At 41.0% G+C, this 12966-nt stretch overlaps 1 protein-coding gene across 1 annotated transcript; it reads right to left on the bottom strand.

The window, feature by feature from the left end:
* Positions 1–6647: 6647 nt before the first annotated feature.
* LOC117351398 (hyaluronidase-1-like) lies at positions 6648–12438 on the bottom strand. The gene is made up of 3 exons (XM_033926628.1): positions 11374–12438; positions 10221–10310; positions 6648–8015 (listed from the first exon to the last, which is right to left on the bottom strand). Exons 1-3 carry the CDS (start codon positions 12436–12438, stop codon positions 7551–7553), a joined length of 1620 nt encoding a protein of 539 aa, XP_033782519.1. The 3' UTR covers positions 6648–7550.
* Between the last annotated feature and the right edge of the window lie 528 nt (positions 12439–12966).

Genomic DNA, 12966 nt, shown 5'->3' with positions numbered 1-12966 from the left:
AGGAAAATATCTACAGGGAATTTTGCCTTTATTTACACCTTTTTCAGGAGTTTGAAGACTGGTGCTCAGCCACAACCAAGAAACTACTTGAATGCTCTGTTGGCAATCATTCAGATATAGCCAGATTAGCCTCCCCTGTTTTCAAGCTCCCCCTCCACCTGCCACTACCACCAGTAACCTCTAATTCTGATTCAACCACATTTTTGCACTGGCTGCTGCTCCGTGATTCTGTGCTGGCCAGAGGATGCCAACACCAACTCTTACTGTTACATAGCCAACTCCCTCACAAGGATAGCCAAAATATTTCCAGTAGTGGATAAGGTAAAAGGAGAAGAGGAAGAAAATCGAGCTTAATAAACATTCTTTGAGCAGCCCTTTTTATTTTAGAGGCCTTCCACAGCCACAGTGTGTGAGCGTGCATAATATTGACAGCTGCTAAAACGTGAGAGTAAATGCAAACCTATGCTGATTGCAGATCAGAATAATAAATGATTGGTCGTATTCCCTCAGCATTCCTTTGAGTCATGCTTGTAGTGAATTAGTACTAGACTGATTGCGTTACACAAAGCTAGTCTAGACTTGTACTTTGCTTTGCTTTGGCAATTGGGACAGAATAACCTGATGGCATCTCATAGCTGACTCAGCTGCTATTACTTAGAGGGTGCAGGAATGGGTCAAACGGGGTACAGAGAAAGGTCTTGAAATCGGAGGCAATTTATTGAAACTTTCTAGACCGAATGAAGGCAGGGCAAATGTTTCCTAGTGGCTGTCATTTTATTTTAGAACATTATGTACATTTTGTGTAGCACTGTAGCTTTTAATGCAACTTCTTTGGTAGTATAACCATGTACTACTTCTTAGTGACATGTTAGCAGGTGGCACTGTTGGTGGCTAACAACATATGTAGCTGTTAGTCATTAGTGGACACTTGGTATAGGAAGGGGATGTAAGGGTTTCATTGATTAGTTAAAAACCGTAAAGAGCCACTGACTTACATGTATGTCTGGCACCTTTTCATTATCCTACTGCCCCTGGAACTTTAGAAATTTAGGAGTTCTAAGTAAAAATCAAAAGGTTTTTGTAGATGCATGGGCACAGTACATAGCCTCTGTCTACAGAAATTCCATCAATGTACCCAAGGAATTCCTTGACGGACTATGCTGCTGTTTTCAAAGGACTAATGTGAGATACTGATGCAGCAAATCTTTCACACTAGTGTAAAATCAGGAATGTGCAAAAAATGTCCACCAGTACAGCCAGTAATAGTGTCAGGAGCAGCTTCAAGAAGAGTCTGTGTGTGAGGAGGGGATAGCGGGTTGTCAAAGCATCAAGTGAAAAGGAGCCCACGAGCTTGGGTTAGAAAGAGAGTGACACTAGAGGTTAAATGGCTTCATTCCTGCAGGCCTTAGATTTCTTGGCATCGGCCATCTCACTTAGGATAATCTAAAACATCTCACTGTAATACAGTCCACATTAGTAATACCTCTCAATTACTACTTTTTTTTAACTCTTCATGCTGCTTAACTGTATGCCCTCAGAACCCTGAAAGCAGCCAAGTGTCGTAACTGGCATTGTCGACTAATTGAATCCAGTAAGCGTAGGGTAATTTGTGACTGGTCGAGCATGGCTGCTTCCAGAGGTTACGGAGTTCAGCAACATCTGTGAGTCTGTAACCATTTAATTAGTATATGACGTTGCTACTTTATACTTTTGAAATATTGCACATTAACAGCCTGCCTTAGACTTGTTTGCAATGCCCGAACTTTAAATGAAATTTGTTTATCTGTAAGGTACCAATGAAAGGCACAAGCTAAATCTAATTAACCCCTTTTTTTTTTTTTTTTTTTACAAAACTGCGGTAGAGGTTTCTATCACAGCCCGGGGGAGCGCTAATGCTCCAACGCTCATAGAATTCTATGAGCATCTGAGCATTTAGCACTTTAATACATTTCTAAAGAAAACTAGTAATAAGCCTATTGGAAAACATTGTCAGTTGTTTTTAAAGTTGTCCTCCTGTAATTTCCCCTTCATCTCGGGAAATCCGGATTGTCAGGTTACTCCTATACACACAGCACTACCTCCAACTTTGTTCAGAACTACTGTGGCCACTGGCCCTCTACAGCAAAATTATTTTAGAAGGCATACACATTTTAAAACATCCATTTACCCATGTAAATCAGGCTATAAATAGCAATTTTAGAACAGGTGCTACTTATGCAGGAGAGTATGGTTTGATTGTGCTTTCAAAGTGTGTATTCTGTATTTTAGATTAGCAGTACAGGTATACCTGGTAAAATTTCAATATTGATATTTATACTTGCTTTGAGTCCTGCATAAGTGTTGGCTACATTTTCCTTTAGACCAGGACAATGAGGGGAATTCTATTTACCTCTCTGGAGTTATAAATCAATTTAAAATCAAACAATTTTGAGTTTAGCAACTTACCATGGCTTCCCTTGGCTGTGCAATTTTGCAGAACATGGGGCTCCTTTTCAAAGCACTTAGACATGTAAAGTACCATAGAAACCTATGGTACTTTGTGTGTCTAGTGCAGTGTGTCTCAAACTTTGTGAAGCCACGGCACACTAATCGGGTGGCTGCGGTTCAAGGGTATCTGGAAGTGTGTGGACGTCAATACAGCCACGTCTGCACATGCAGGGCCCTGAGCCACCAGTGGAGGGTGCTGGAAGGGAAGAGGCACCGGCTGACTGCCTACAGGCTGCACCTCTCACCTCGAGAGGAATGTCCTGTAGGCAGTCAGCCAGAACTGGCGCCTCTCCTCCCCCTGGCATTTCCCAGCACACCTGGAATCTCGGGCAGCATAGTTTGAGATACACTAGTCTAGTGCTTTGAAAATTAGCCCCTATGCTACTAGCCCATGTGAGTGGCACTGGCTACATGTAAAAAAACTGTGTTTTTGTATTTTCTTTTGGAAAATATTGTCTTCTGGTGCGTGCCACACAAAATAAGCCTATTTTATTTGTTGCAGCTCCATATGCCTTTTACTAAAGGTTCTGCATTCAGCGAGCCTTTTATAAAATATATTGCAAAATTTGGACATCTATTTTTAAGATAAGGGCCCCCTTTACAAAGCCACACTAGTGATTCCTCCATGGCAAATGCACCGAAGCCCATTCAATTTCTGTGGGCTTTGGTGCATTTGCCGCAGGAGAATCACTTCCACAGCTTTGTAAAAGGGGTCCTAAATGCGGCTGAGTTTCCCAAACTGTAGGTCGGGACTCTAAATGAGATTAAAAACCTGCTTTGGGAGTCATGACCTGGGTGAGCACTCTCTAGGTGCACAGTTATTCTGTACCTCTGGGGTGGCTACACAATTTTATTTGGCTACGATTTTAGGGTAACAAGAATCCCTGCACTTTAGGGGAAAAAATGATGTATGAAAAAGATGCAAGATGTGTGAGATGGAGGTAACAGTGACTATAAGTGATGTCCACGAAATCAGCTATCCTGGGGACATTTTCTGCAAGATAACAATTACTTTCCTTATGTGTAACATTGTAGTTCACCCTACCTACTTATAACATTTTGTCTTGGCTCTACCTCAGTTTATGTTTAGATTTTGAGCTGCTCATCCATTATTATTATTTTAATTTTTTACAATGAGCTGCTTAGTAAATTCTAATAACTTGAAACTAGACTGATAAGCACTATAACAAATTTAGAATGTGTGTGTATGAATCAATCTAATGGGTAATGGCTTCCAGACATTCTGGCTCCTAGGATGAGGGAATAGAAAAATACCTGTTTTAACCCTTTAATTGGTGGCGAAACAGCTGCTTTACATAACTTGATGAACGAGAGCAACAGTGCCAACAGGCATTTGGAGATGCAGATCCCCCATAAGAGATGTTGCTTCTGAGCTACAATGCCAAATAAAGGGTTAAAATGTAAAAATAATTTTTCCTTTTTTTTTTTTTTTTTTTTTTTTTTTAAACGATTATATGTTGTTGCTTGCCACCTGTAGTTTTTTAATTCCATAGCATGTATAGTTTGCTTTTAAAGCTATTTGGAATAGGTGAGTGTAAGATGGAAGATGCACATTTTGCTGATATGCAACAGTGAATTTACATACTGCTGAGTCGGTTACCTTCAAAGCCAAGCTATATGATTGGGTCTCTTCTTTGTTACTGGTCGGTATATTTCCTGATGATCTAGATCAGATTTTGATTACACCAATTATAAAAAAAACCCCAAGAAATCCATTAAGTTGACATCAAACTACAGACCTATTGCTAGTATCCCCTTATTTGTCAAATTGATAGAAAGGAGGGTTAACCTAGATCTAGTAATATATTTGGATAAATTCAGTATACTACAAGATAATCAATCAGGCTTCCGGCCTGGTTTTAGTAGTGAAACAGTTATTGCATCATTACTAGACTTTCTTCATAGTCTGTTCAGTCAAGGCACAAGTGCTCTAGTCTTGCAATTAGATTTAAGTAGTGCCTTTGATCTAGTTGATCATATTATTCTGCTTGTCTGCTTGGAGTCAATTGAAATTTCCGGTAATGTGTTGAAATGGTTTCAGGGTTTTTAGGGTAAACAATAGTATCAAGTCTATAGTGATAATAAGCAATCCTGCAGTTGGGTAAACTCTTGCGGAGTTCCACAGGGTTCACCTTTATCCCCTACTTTGTTTAACATTTACATTGCCTCTTTAGGGAACTTATTGCAAAGTTTAAAAGTAAAATTTTATATTTATGCGGATGATATCACTATAGTTATTCCTTTTACTAACCTGACTTCTGAGATAAAGAACCATCTGTCTTATTTTAAAGCAAATTGAATTGTGGATGATTGCATTTAAACTGAAACTTAATTATGACAAAAGCAAATTCTGGCAAGCTCGAATGACAAAATTAAAGATTTATCGATTTCTTTGAATGGTCAGGTCTTTCCAATTGACTATTCCATAAAAATTTGGGGAGTGACATTGGATCGATCCCTGACTTTAGATGAACATACGGACGCATTGGTTAGAAAATGCTTCTCGGTATTATGGAAACTTAGATCCATCAGAAAATATTTTGATGCTGTATCATTCCGTTTACTAGTTCAATCTTCCATTCTAAGTATGCTTGACTACTGTAACATCATTTACTGGGAACTTTTAAGAAAACCCTTCAACGACTTCGAGTTATTCAAAATTTGGCTGTTAGATTGATCTTTGGTTTTGAAAAAATGGAAACATATAAGTCCCTATTATCATAAATTACACTGGTTGCCCCTGGAAGCAAGAGTTCTGTTCAAATTCTCTTGTCTTTGTTTTAAATCAATATTTGGGTTGGCTCCTATGTATTTGGTCTCTCATTTTAAACTGAATTGTTCTAACAGGTCTACTCATAGTATTCATATGTTCACTTATCCTTCAATAAAGGCCTGTCGATATAAAAAATTCTTGGAGAGAACTCTTGCTTTCCAGGCAGGTAAATTAAATGAATGGTTGGGTAATATCATTATGCATTCTTCATCCTACTTCAGTTTTAGAAAATTAGTAAAAACAAAATTATTTAATCGATTTGTAAGTTAAGGATTTACTTTTTTATTTTTAAATTGTATGTACGTACTGATGTTTTTATATTGTATTTTATTCCCTGCCTCAAACTATTATGGCTTTGGCAGTACATAAGAATAAAATTATTATTATTATAATATGCTGCCAGTTTCTTATCTTATCTGTGCCAGTCTATTTTAATCAACAGGCTCTAATCCATTTTCCTTCAATAGGGGAGAGATTTTGTTATAAAATAATTTTAACAAAAGACTCCTGAAAGCCCTCTCAACACATTACTTTTCCTGAGACCCTTTTTTCATTTGTATTTTCCTTTGTCATCGTGATATCCCCAATTTCTAATTAGTGCATTTTAAATCATCTTAGACAATGAAAGGGCATTTGCAAAAGAGCAGATTTCTTAGATAATATGTAATTAGATCTTGTGTCCTCAGTTGAAGAAAGTCTTATGATTTATTTTCACTCCTTCCTCTTTGGTCTGGGATTGATCCCTCTCAATAAGGTTCCCATAAGCTACAGGGTTTTCCTGTTTCTACAGGATTGATTGTCCATGTGTTTCCTGAAAGTCTATAGGTAGTGGCTCCTTAAACGCTTGACGAGTTTGCACATTCCTGATGGAGATAGTGGTGATGACATGATTGTGAGGAAAATCAAACTCAGAATATCCACTGTGTTTGCTGTATTTTCTAAAGAATAAAATATTTTTTAAACAGTTACCGTCTTGATTTGTATGCATATGTCATGGTTTCCTTCCTTTGGTTCTTTTGAAGAAATTTCTTGAATTTGTTAATAACATGCCTTTAATGTGTCACATTTTTAAAATACAACAAGTAATGCATTGAGTAAGAAATCCCGAGCTTTAGGGGAAAAAAACGGTGTGTGAGATGGAGATGACAGTGTCTAAAAGTGATGTCTAAGACATCAGGCAGAGATTCCAGCATGAACCGTTTTAGAAGTTACAATATTAAGGTTCTTTACGTAGCAGTCTTCCCTTTAGATCAGGGGTTCTTAACCCAATCTTTGAGACACACTTAGGGCTCCTTTTACTAAGGTGCGCTAGTGTTTTTAGCGCACGCGAGCTGAAAAATTACCACCTGCTTAAAAGGAGGCGGAGCGGCTAGCACGCGCTGTTTTGTGCGTTAAGGCCCTAACGTACTTTTGTAAAAGGAGCCCTTAGACAATCAGGTTTTCAGAATACCCACAACTGGATGTGCATGAGATTAGATTCATGTACAATTCCTCTCGGGCATATTCAGTGTGGATATCTTGAAAACCCGACTAGATGTCGCCAGAGGATTTGGTTGAAAATCTCTACTTTAGGCTGAAACCTCCTAAAACACTAACCACCTCTGGTGTGCTGCCAGGTGTGACATTGGCCTGACACAACAGGGCCCTTTTTACAAAGCCGTGGTAGCAGTTCTCCCACAGCAAACACACCCATTCCCTATGGGCTTCAATGCATTTACCGCAAGAGAATCACTACTGCAGCTTTGTAAAAGGGGCCCAAAAAGTATATAAATTAACTTCATGGAAAAGAACTGGAAAATTAGTCTCCACAAGGTAAACAAAATGAATGATCCAAGGTGCCACTGACTCGGGTTTGTGTCCTAGTGACTTGTTGAATTACAGATCTAAAAAGAAAGTGGATGTGCGGTTACCGAAAATGGAAGTGATTTGGTATACCATTATATTGGTTGTAAAAACTGGAGGTACTCAAACTGAAGGGGAAAAAAAATCAGGTACTCGGAAAAGAAACCACTGGACTAAAGATTAAAACATGTTCATTCCTGTTTTTGCAGGTACTAAACTGTCTGCACTCAAAATTTATGGTGACTATATTCTGTAATGCTACAAATGCAATTATCTGAGCCTGGCCATTGCCAAGGATTCTTGATTTTAGAAAACAGAATTTCAAAAAAGATAACATTTATTTGAACAATCAAGTGGCATCCTGCAGCAAACATAGTGGACATTCGCTTACAATAATTTTGGTTGCTGGTAACTTAAGACAAGAGTTTCAAAATATTCTCGATCCGAAAGTAATGCCACATCGTTGAGTCTCTAACTGCCCCAGAAAAAGTAGTCCACAGCTTATCGCTGTTACCATGCACCAGTCCCACTGCCATGCAAGCCTCAGGCCTTTGCCGAAGCTCTGGCATTCAGTACCTGCCTGGCTCTGGCAGTTGTCACCTGTCCAACCCTCGTAACAATGACATGTAAACTCTTCTTTCATCTTCTCTTTCTCAGTCTGACTCATGGACCCGTTCACCGATGTGTAACTATACCTGTCAATATCTTCAACCTGAATTTTTAAGGAATCGGAGTTCAGGTGGAGGTAGGTGTCCAAATCAGAATTTTTTCGTAAGCAGCGGCCATGATTGTTGCAGATGAGCTGACCGCAGAGTTTTGCTGCCATGGTGACATTGATGATGTAAGGGCCTAAGGTGGTTTTCAGGTAATTCTGAAGCATCTGGCACATTGACTTTAAAAGAAAAGAAATATTACTTTAGTTTGGGAAATGACATCTCTTTCCTTATAGGACATCTTCCCTAGTATACAAATGTGATCCTTGCTGTATGGACCAGTAATCCAAATATACAAGTGAACCTGTCATTGGGCTAAATGCTGAATAGTCATAGGAGAGTTGCATTCACTTCTGCAGCTAGCTAGATGCACTTAGGGTTAGAAAGGACCGATTGTCAGTGATTGCAATTAGTATGCCATGGGCTTGTGGTCTCCAATATGTGGCTCCAGAGGCGTAGTAAGGGGGTGTGGGTGGTGGACTGCCCTGGGTGCCATCTTGGTGAGGGTGCTGCTGGCACCTCTCTGCTTCCCCCCTACACACACGCACCCCTCCCTTCCCTCCTACTTCTTTAAATCTATGTCAGCATGAGCAACTTGTCTGGCCTGCTTCTCATGCCGGCCTGGCTCCCTTCTGAAATCACTTCCTGTTCATGGGGCCAGGAAGTGACAGAGGGAAAGCCAATGCTGGCGCAAGCAGCAGGCCGGAGAAGCTGATCGCGCTGGTGAGGATTTAAAGAGATACCAGGGGGGAGGGCATGAGTGTGATGTGGGGGTGAAGTGCAAGGGGGTGTAGAAGGAGCAGGGAGGTGCCAAGATTTATCTTGTTCAGAAAGACAAGAAACCAAAAGAGTTGATATAACATCTTGAGTGTCTTCCAAAAATGCTGTTAGTTATATTTCTGTAGATATCAACGTGTTCTCCTTGGAGTTGGTTGTTTGTTTTTTAGGGAATATAATAACACTTAAGAAAAGTTAAGGTTAACTTTTCCTGGTTCAGATAATGTTAGTGATTAGTAAGAGAAGAACTCAAGCAATTTACGTTACAAATCGTTTCATAGGCCTGAGATCAGACATAGCCAGCCAACACTAAAGGACAGCAAAGAAAAATCAACCAAAAGGACATACTCTCCCTTTAGCTTGTGTATGTGGGATTCATTTAGTGCAGTCCACTGGAATTTCATGGACAAATAAGGTTTTGCTATAAGAATCCTTGAAGGACAAAATGCAGATGGATACTCTTTTATCATATTATTACTTCCAAAGGACAATTTGTTCCATAAATACTGAAGGAGGTTATCCCCCTAATTCTGTAACAGCTCACCTAAACTTGTGTGCAAAATGGCTAACATTCTAGCCTACATACTTGGTGCATGCTGAGTGGTATTCTAGAACTTTAGTATGCAAATACAAGGGGATGTTCACAGGGGGAGGAGCTTAGTCAGGACATGGGCATGCTTCTCCTCAGTTATATGCAATGCTTATAAAATGTTCTAAGTTTTTTGCCACATTTAGTCACGTGTGTTTATACTTGCCACCGACAGAGTATCAGTGGTGTAATAAGGGGGGATGACCACCCGGGCGTCGTCCTGGTGGGGGCACCAGCACCTCTCTGCCCACTATACACTAAGCTTGTGCTCTCCCTTCCCTGCCCCACTGTACCTTTTTATTATCTTCTCCAGTGCAAACACCTACTCTAGCCTGCTGCTCGCGCAGGCCTGGCGCCCTCTGAAATCACTTCCAGGTCACAGGGCCAGGAAGTAACATTAGAAGGAAAGCCAATGCTAGTATGAGCAGCAGGACGGAGAAGCTGCTCATGCTGGTGAAGATTTAAAGAGGTACAGGGGTGGGAAGGGAAGGCTTGAGTGTAGTGTGGGAGCACAGAAGGAGCAGGGGGCGGTGTTGCCAAAATATAGGTGCATTAAAGCTGACTTACACTAGTATTCTATAAGCAGAAATTATGCGTGTTATTGGCACTCTAGAATTAGCTATATTTTGGCACTGCCTCCTATGTGACTCTATTGTAGAATTTTTAGATTATTTAGTATTTAATAAAACGGGCAGAAATAAGCTGTTTCAAATAAGGTGATACAGGAGTATGGCCGATGATTGGAGCAAAGGAGCAGAGCAACTATGCTGATAAATTCAGTCAGTGAATACGACTGTGCGTAGGCTCCATTACTGAGGCCTCCTCCTGCATAAATTATACTTTGAAGAGGTAATATGGTGCACTCTTTCATATAAGTGGGAATTGTTTGATTCATGTTCCATTGTGCAGTAGTCAGACTCTGCTTAAAGCTGGTGGGGAGAAAGGAGGACTTCAGGATAAATGGTGGAGGATCAGAGAAAGACCATGGGGTAAAAGAGGTGTCATAGGTTTATTTTACCCTGTTTCGAGCATATTCCAGGCCTCCCCATAGAACAACCCCTTGCGCTCCAAGTGCAGCAGTTTGTCCAATTGTGTGCATTAGGTCCACCTGCAAGTGAAAAGGATGACAATATGATAGCTTTACATTGGGACCAGAGTTAAGAAAGTGAAGCAGTCTGGGTAACGTATGCCCTGTGAACTAATAGCAGCAATCTGAGCTGTGATTCGCTCTCTCACTTTTTTAAAAAAATATTAAATACTGTATCACAATTTAGTCTCCATTTCCTCTGAAATAGGATTATCTATAACTAGACCACATTTGGGGTGCGTAAGCAGTGGGTCGGGGATGTACTGGAATAAGGGAGGGAAAAACATGGCAACATAATGTCACTTGGTCATAGGTGTTACCACAAAAGGAGTGGAAGTAGAGTTCGAGAAAATCGACCCATGGCCACGCCCCTAGGCCTGCCCCGTTCTACCCTCCCATCCCTGCCCCCAGACGGCATCCGTGCATGCACGGATGCAATACTCTGTCACACGTGTGACATCACTGCATTGTGTCCGCACATGCCCCTTCCCAACGCAATTTTGACAGGAAGCTATACAAAACCCGGACAAAGTGCCAGATTTTGAAAATCCATCCGGACCCCCGGACACGTCCTCGAAAAGGAGGCCATGTTCAGGGAAATCCGCACATCTGGTAACTAAGTGGGAGAGGCTAGTACTTCCTTTCAGTCTATCACTAGTGCTAACACATCTAATGGGATGTATGGAGCACCATGTGGTTCAAACTACTTGATTTTTCAACTGGATGGGAGAGGCTAGTTAAGCAGGAGGAGGAATACATTAGGAACTCTAGCATCTGTGACAGATTGGGAGGAGAGAGAGAAAAGCCTTGTTTCTAACTGGGATGGCAGAAGGAAAGTGAGGGGGGTGGCTGTGCCAGAGCTATTACCACTATAAGCAGGAGTGCTGTGCCACAACCTGTAAACTTTCTGTTCTTCAAAAGTTATTCTCGGGCAGGAATAAGCTGTTTTTGTGCACTGTAAAAGAAACTCCCCCGAGGATGCTTTTTTTAAAATGTAGCTGATTGCCGCAGCAATTTAAAGGGGTGATTTATAAATAGCTTTCAAATTTTCCCATGCACAGGGAAAGAGGGTGTTTCTTCTCACCAGAGTTAAGGGCTTTAAAGAGTAGCTATAATAAGGCTTTGCATATGCATACACTGGCAAGAAATGCTCAGAAGAGGGCAGCCGTGCGACTCTCATAGCCTCAAGCAACTTGGCTTTCACAAAGTTCTTCCCCTGGTTTGAGGACTCGAGTATTTCCTCCATATAGATTGACGGGTACAGGGCATTGCTCTCCTCCCAAAGCCATTGTAGTTGGTTGTTGCGCTCAATCTCAATCTTCGGGCAATGCCCAGTAAATGTCTCAAAATGGTTCCTGTAGTCATTATTATAACATTCTGGAAAAAGGTAATAGCCCCATTTCCCATCAGGGCGCTTGATCTGGGCCAGCTGTATTGTCCTTGACATAAAGTCATGGGCAGCAGTCTCAAATTCTTGCTGGGCCTTCACTCTCACATAATCCACTGACCAGCAAGGATGCTTCTTCCTTACCAGTACCTCAGACTTCTGCCGATAAATGTCCTTCTTGCTCCAGTTCCGTATCCACAGCGGTCTCCATTCCTCCCAGTCAATCACAGCTAAACCTGTGAAGTTCCGAGGCATCATTCCAATAAGGTCCTTAACCACTTTCTCCAAATGTTCCTGTAAACTTATGTTTTGGGGACAACCTCCATTGTGAGGCATGTTATTCTTGTAATACGGATAGAGGCCCAGCTGGAAATGGTAAAAGATGGTGATATTCCCCCCAATAAACTCCTCCTGTGTATTGTGGACAATGGAAAAGGCATCCAGGTTCAGGGGTATTTTATATTCACTTTCACATCTGATGGTTGGAGCATTCCAAACTACCACAAAAGGGTGATCTGGGAGGAAGGAGGGAAGGGATGGCTTTAATCCATAGCAGCAGTTCAAGCCATTCCCCAGAAGCAACACAAGCAAAAGAAATAGGTGGCATGGTCGTTCATGGGATGTCCTGTAGGATAATGCACATAACCTCACTGGCTTCTCTTCATGTCCCAGTGGTGGTGGGAAGTCATGCTTTTTTTCCCTGTTTGCTCTGTGCTCAGGTTTGGGTCCCTCCAGGCAGTGGTCTTCCTCTTGTCTTTGCATATGATCAGTTTGTTAGAAGCCTTGTAGAGGTCCTCAGAGGAAAAGGTCAGCTTGCGCTCTCAGCAGGTCCACTGGGGTTGCTTTCCTTCCAGCAACCCCTGTGCTAAGTCTTGTAGACACTCAGTAGTTCAAAGCCTGGGACTATGCCCAAAGGAAATCACCATTAACTGATTTCAAGTAAAGAAAAAGAGGTTTTAAAGTGCATGTTTCATATAAAATATTTATATTCAAGAGCATGAGAAAGAAGTGGATTTGTGCCAGGGACAAAAACTTCCTACCCATTTCTATCTCTAAAACTGCAGAGCAAGGAAAGGTTTCATCATTCATTATGATTATGATACATTATGATGAAAGGATCAGCCAGTGAGCTACAGTCATGAATTTATATATTCAGTTTTTCTTTTGTAAGATGTCTACTCATTCAGTGGCAGCAGACAGTTAACTGTCAGTGGTAGAAAATATTGAGCTCTCCCAGTCTTGGCAAACTGACTTAAATTGTTATGGTTCCTTAGGAAGAGTGATTACACT

This window comes from Geotrypetes seraphini, chromosome 17, assembly GCF_902459505.1.
Source record: "Geotrypetes seraphini chromosome 17, aGeoSer1.1, whole genome shotgun sequence".
In the NCBI taxonomy this organism is placed as follows: Eukaryota; Metazoa; Chordata; class Amphibia; order Gymnophiona; family Dermophiidae; genus Geotrypetes; species Geotrypetes seraphini.
This window is presented reverse-complemented; position numbering and strand designations above follow the sequence as displayed.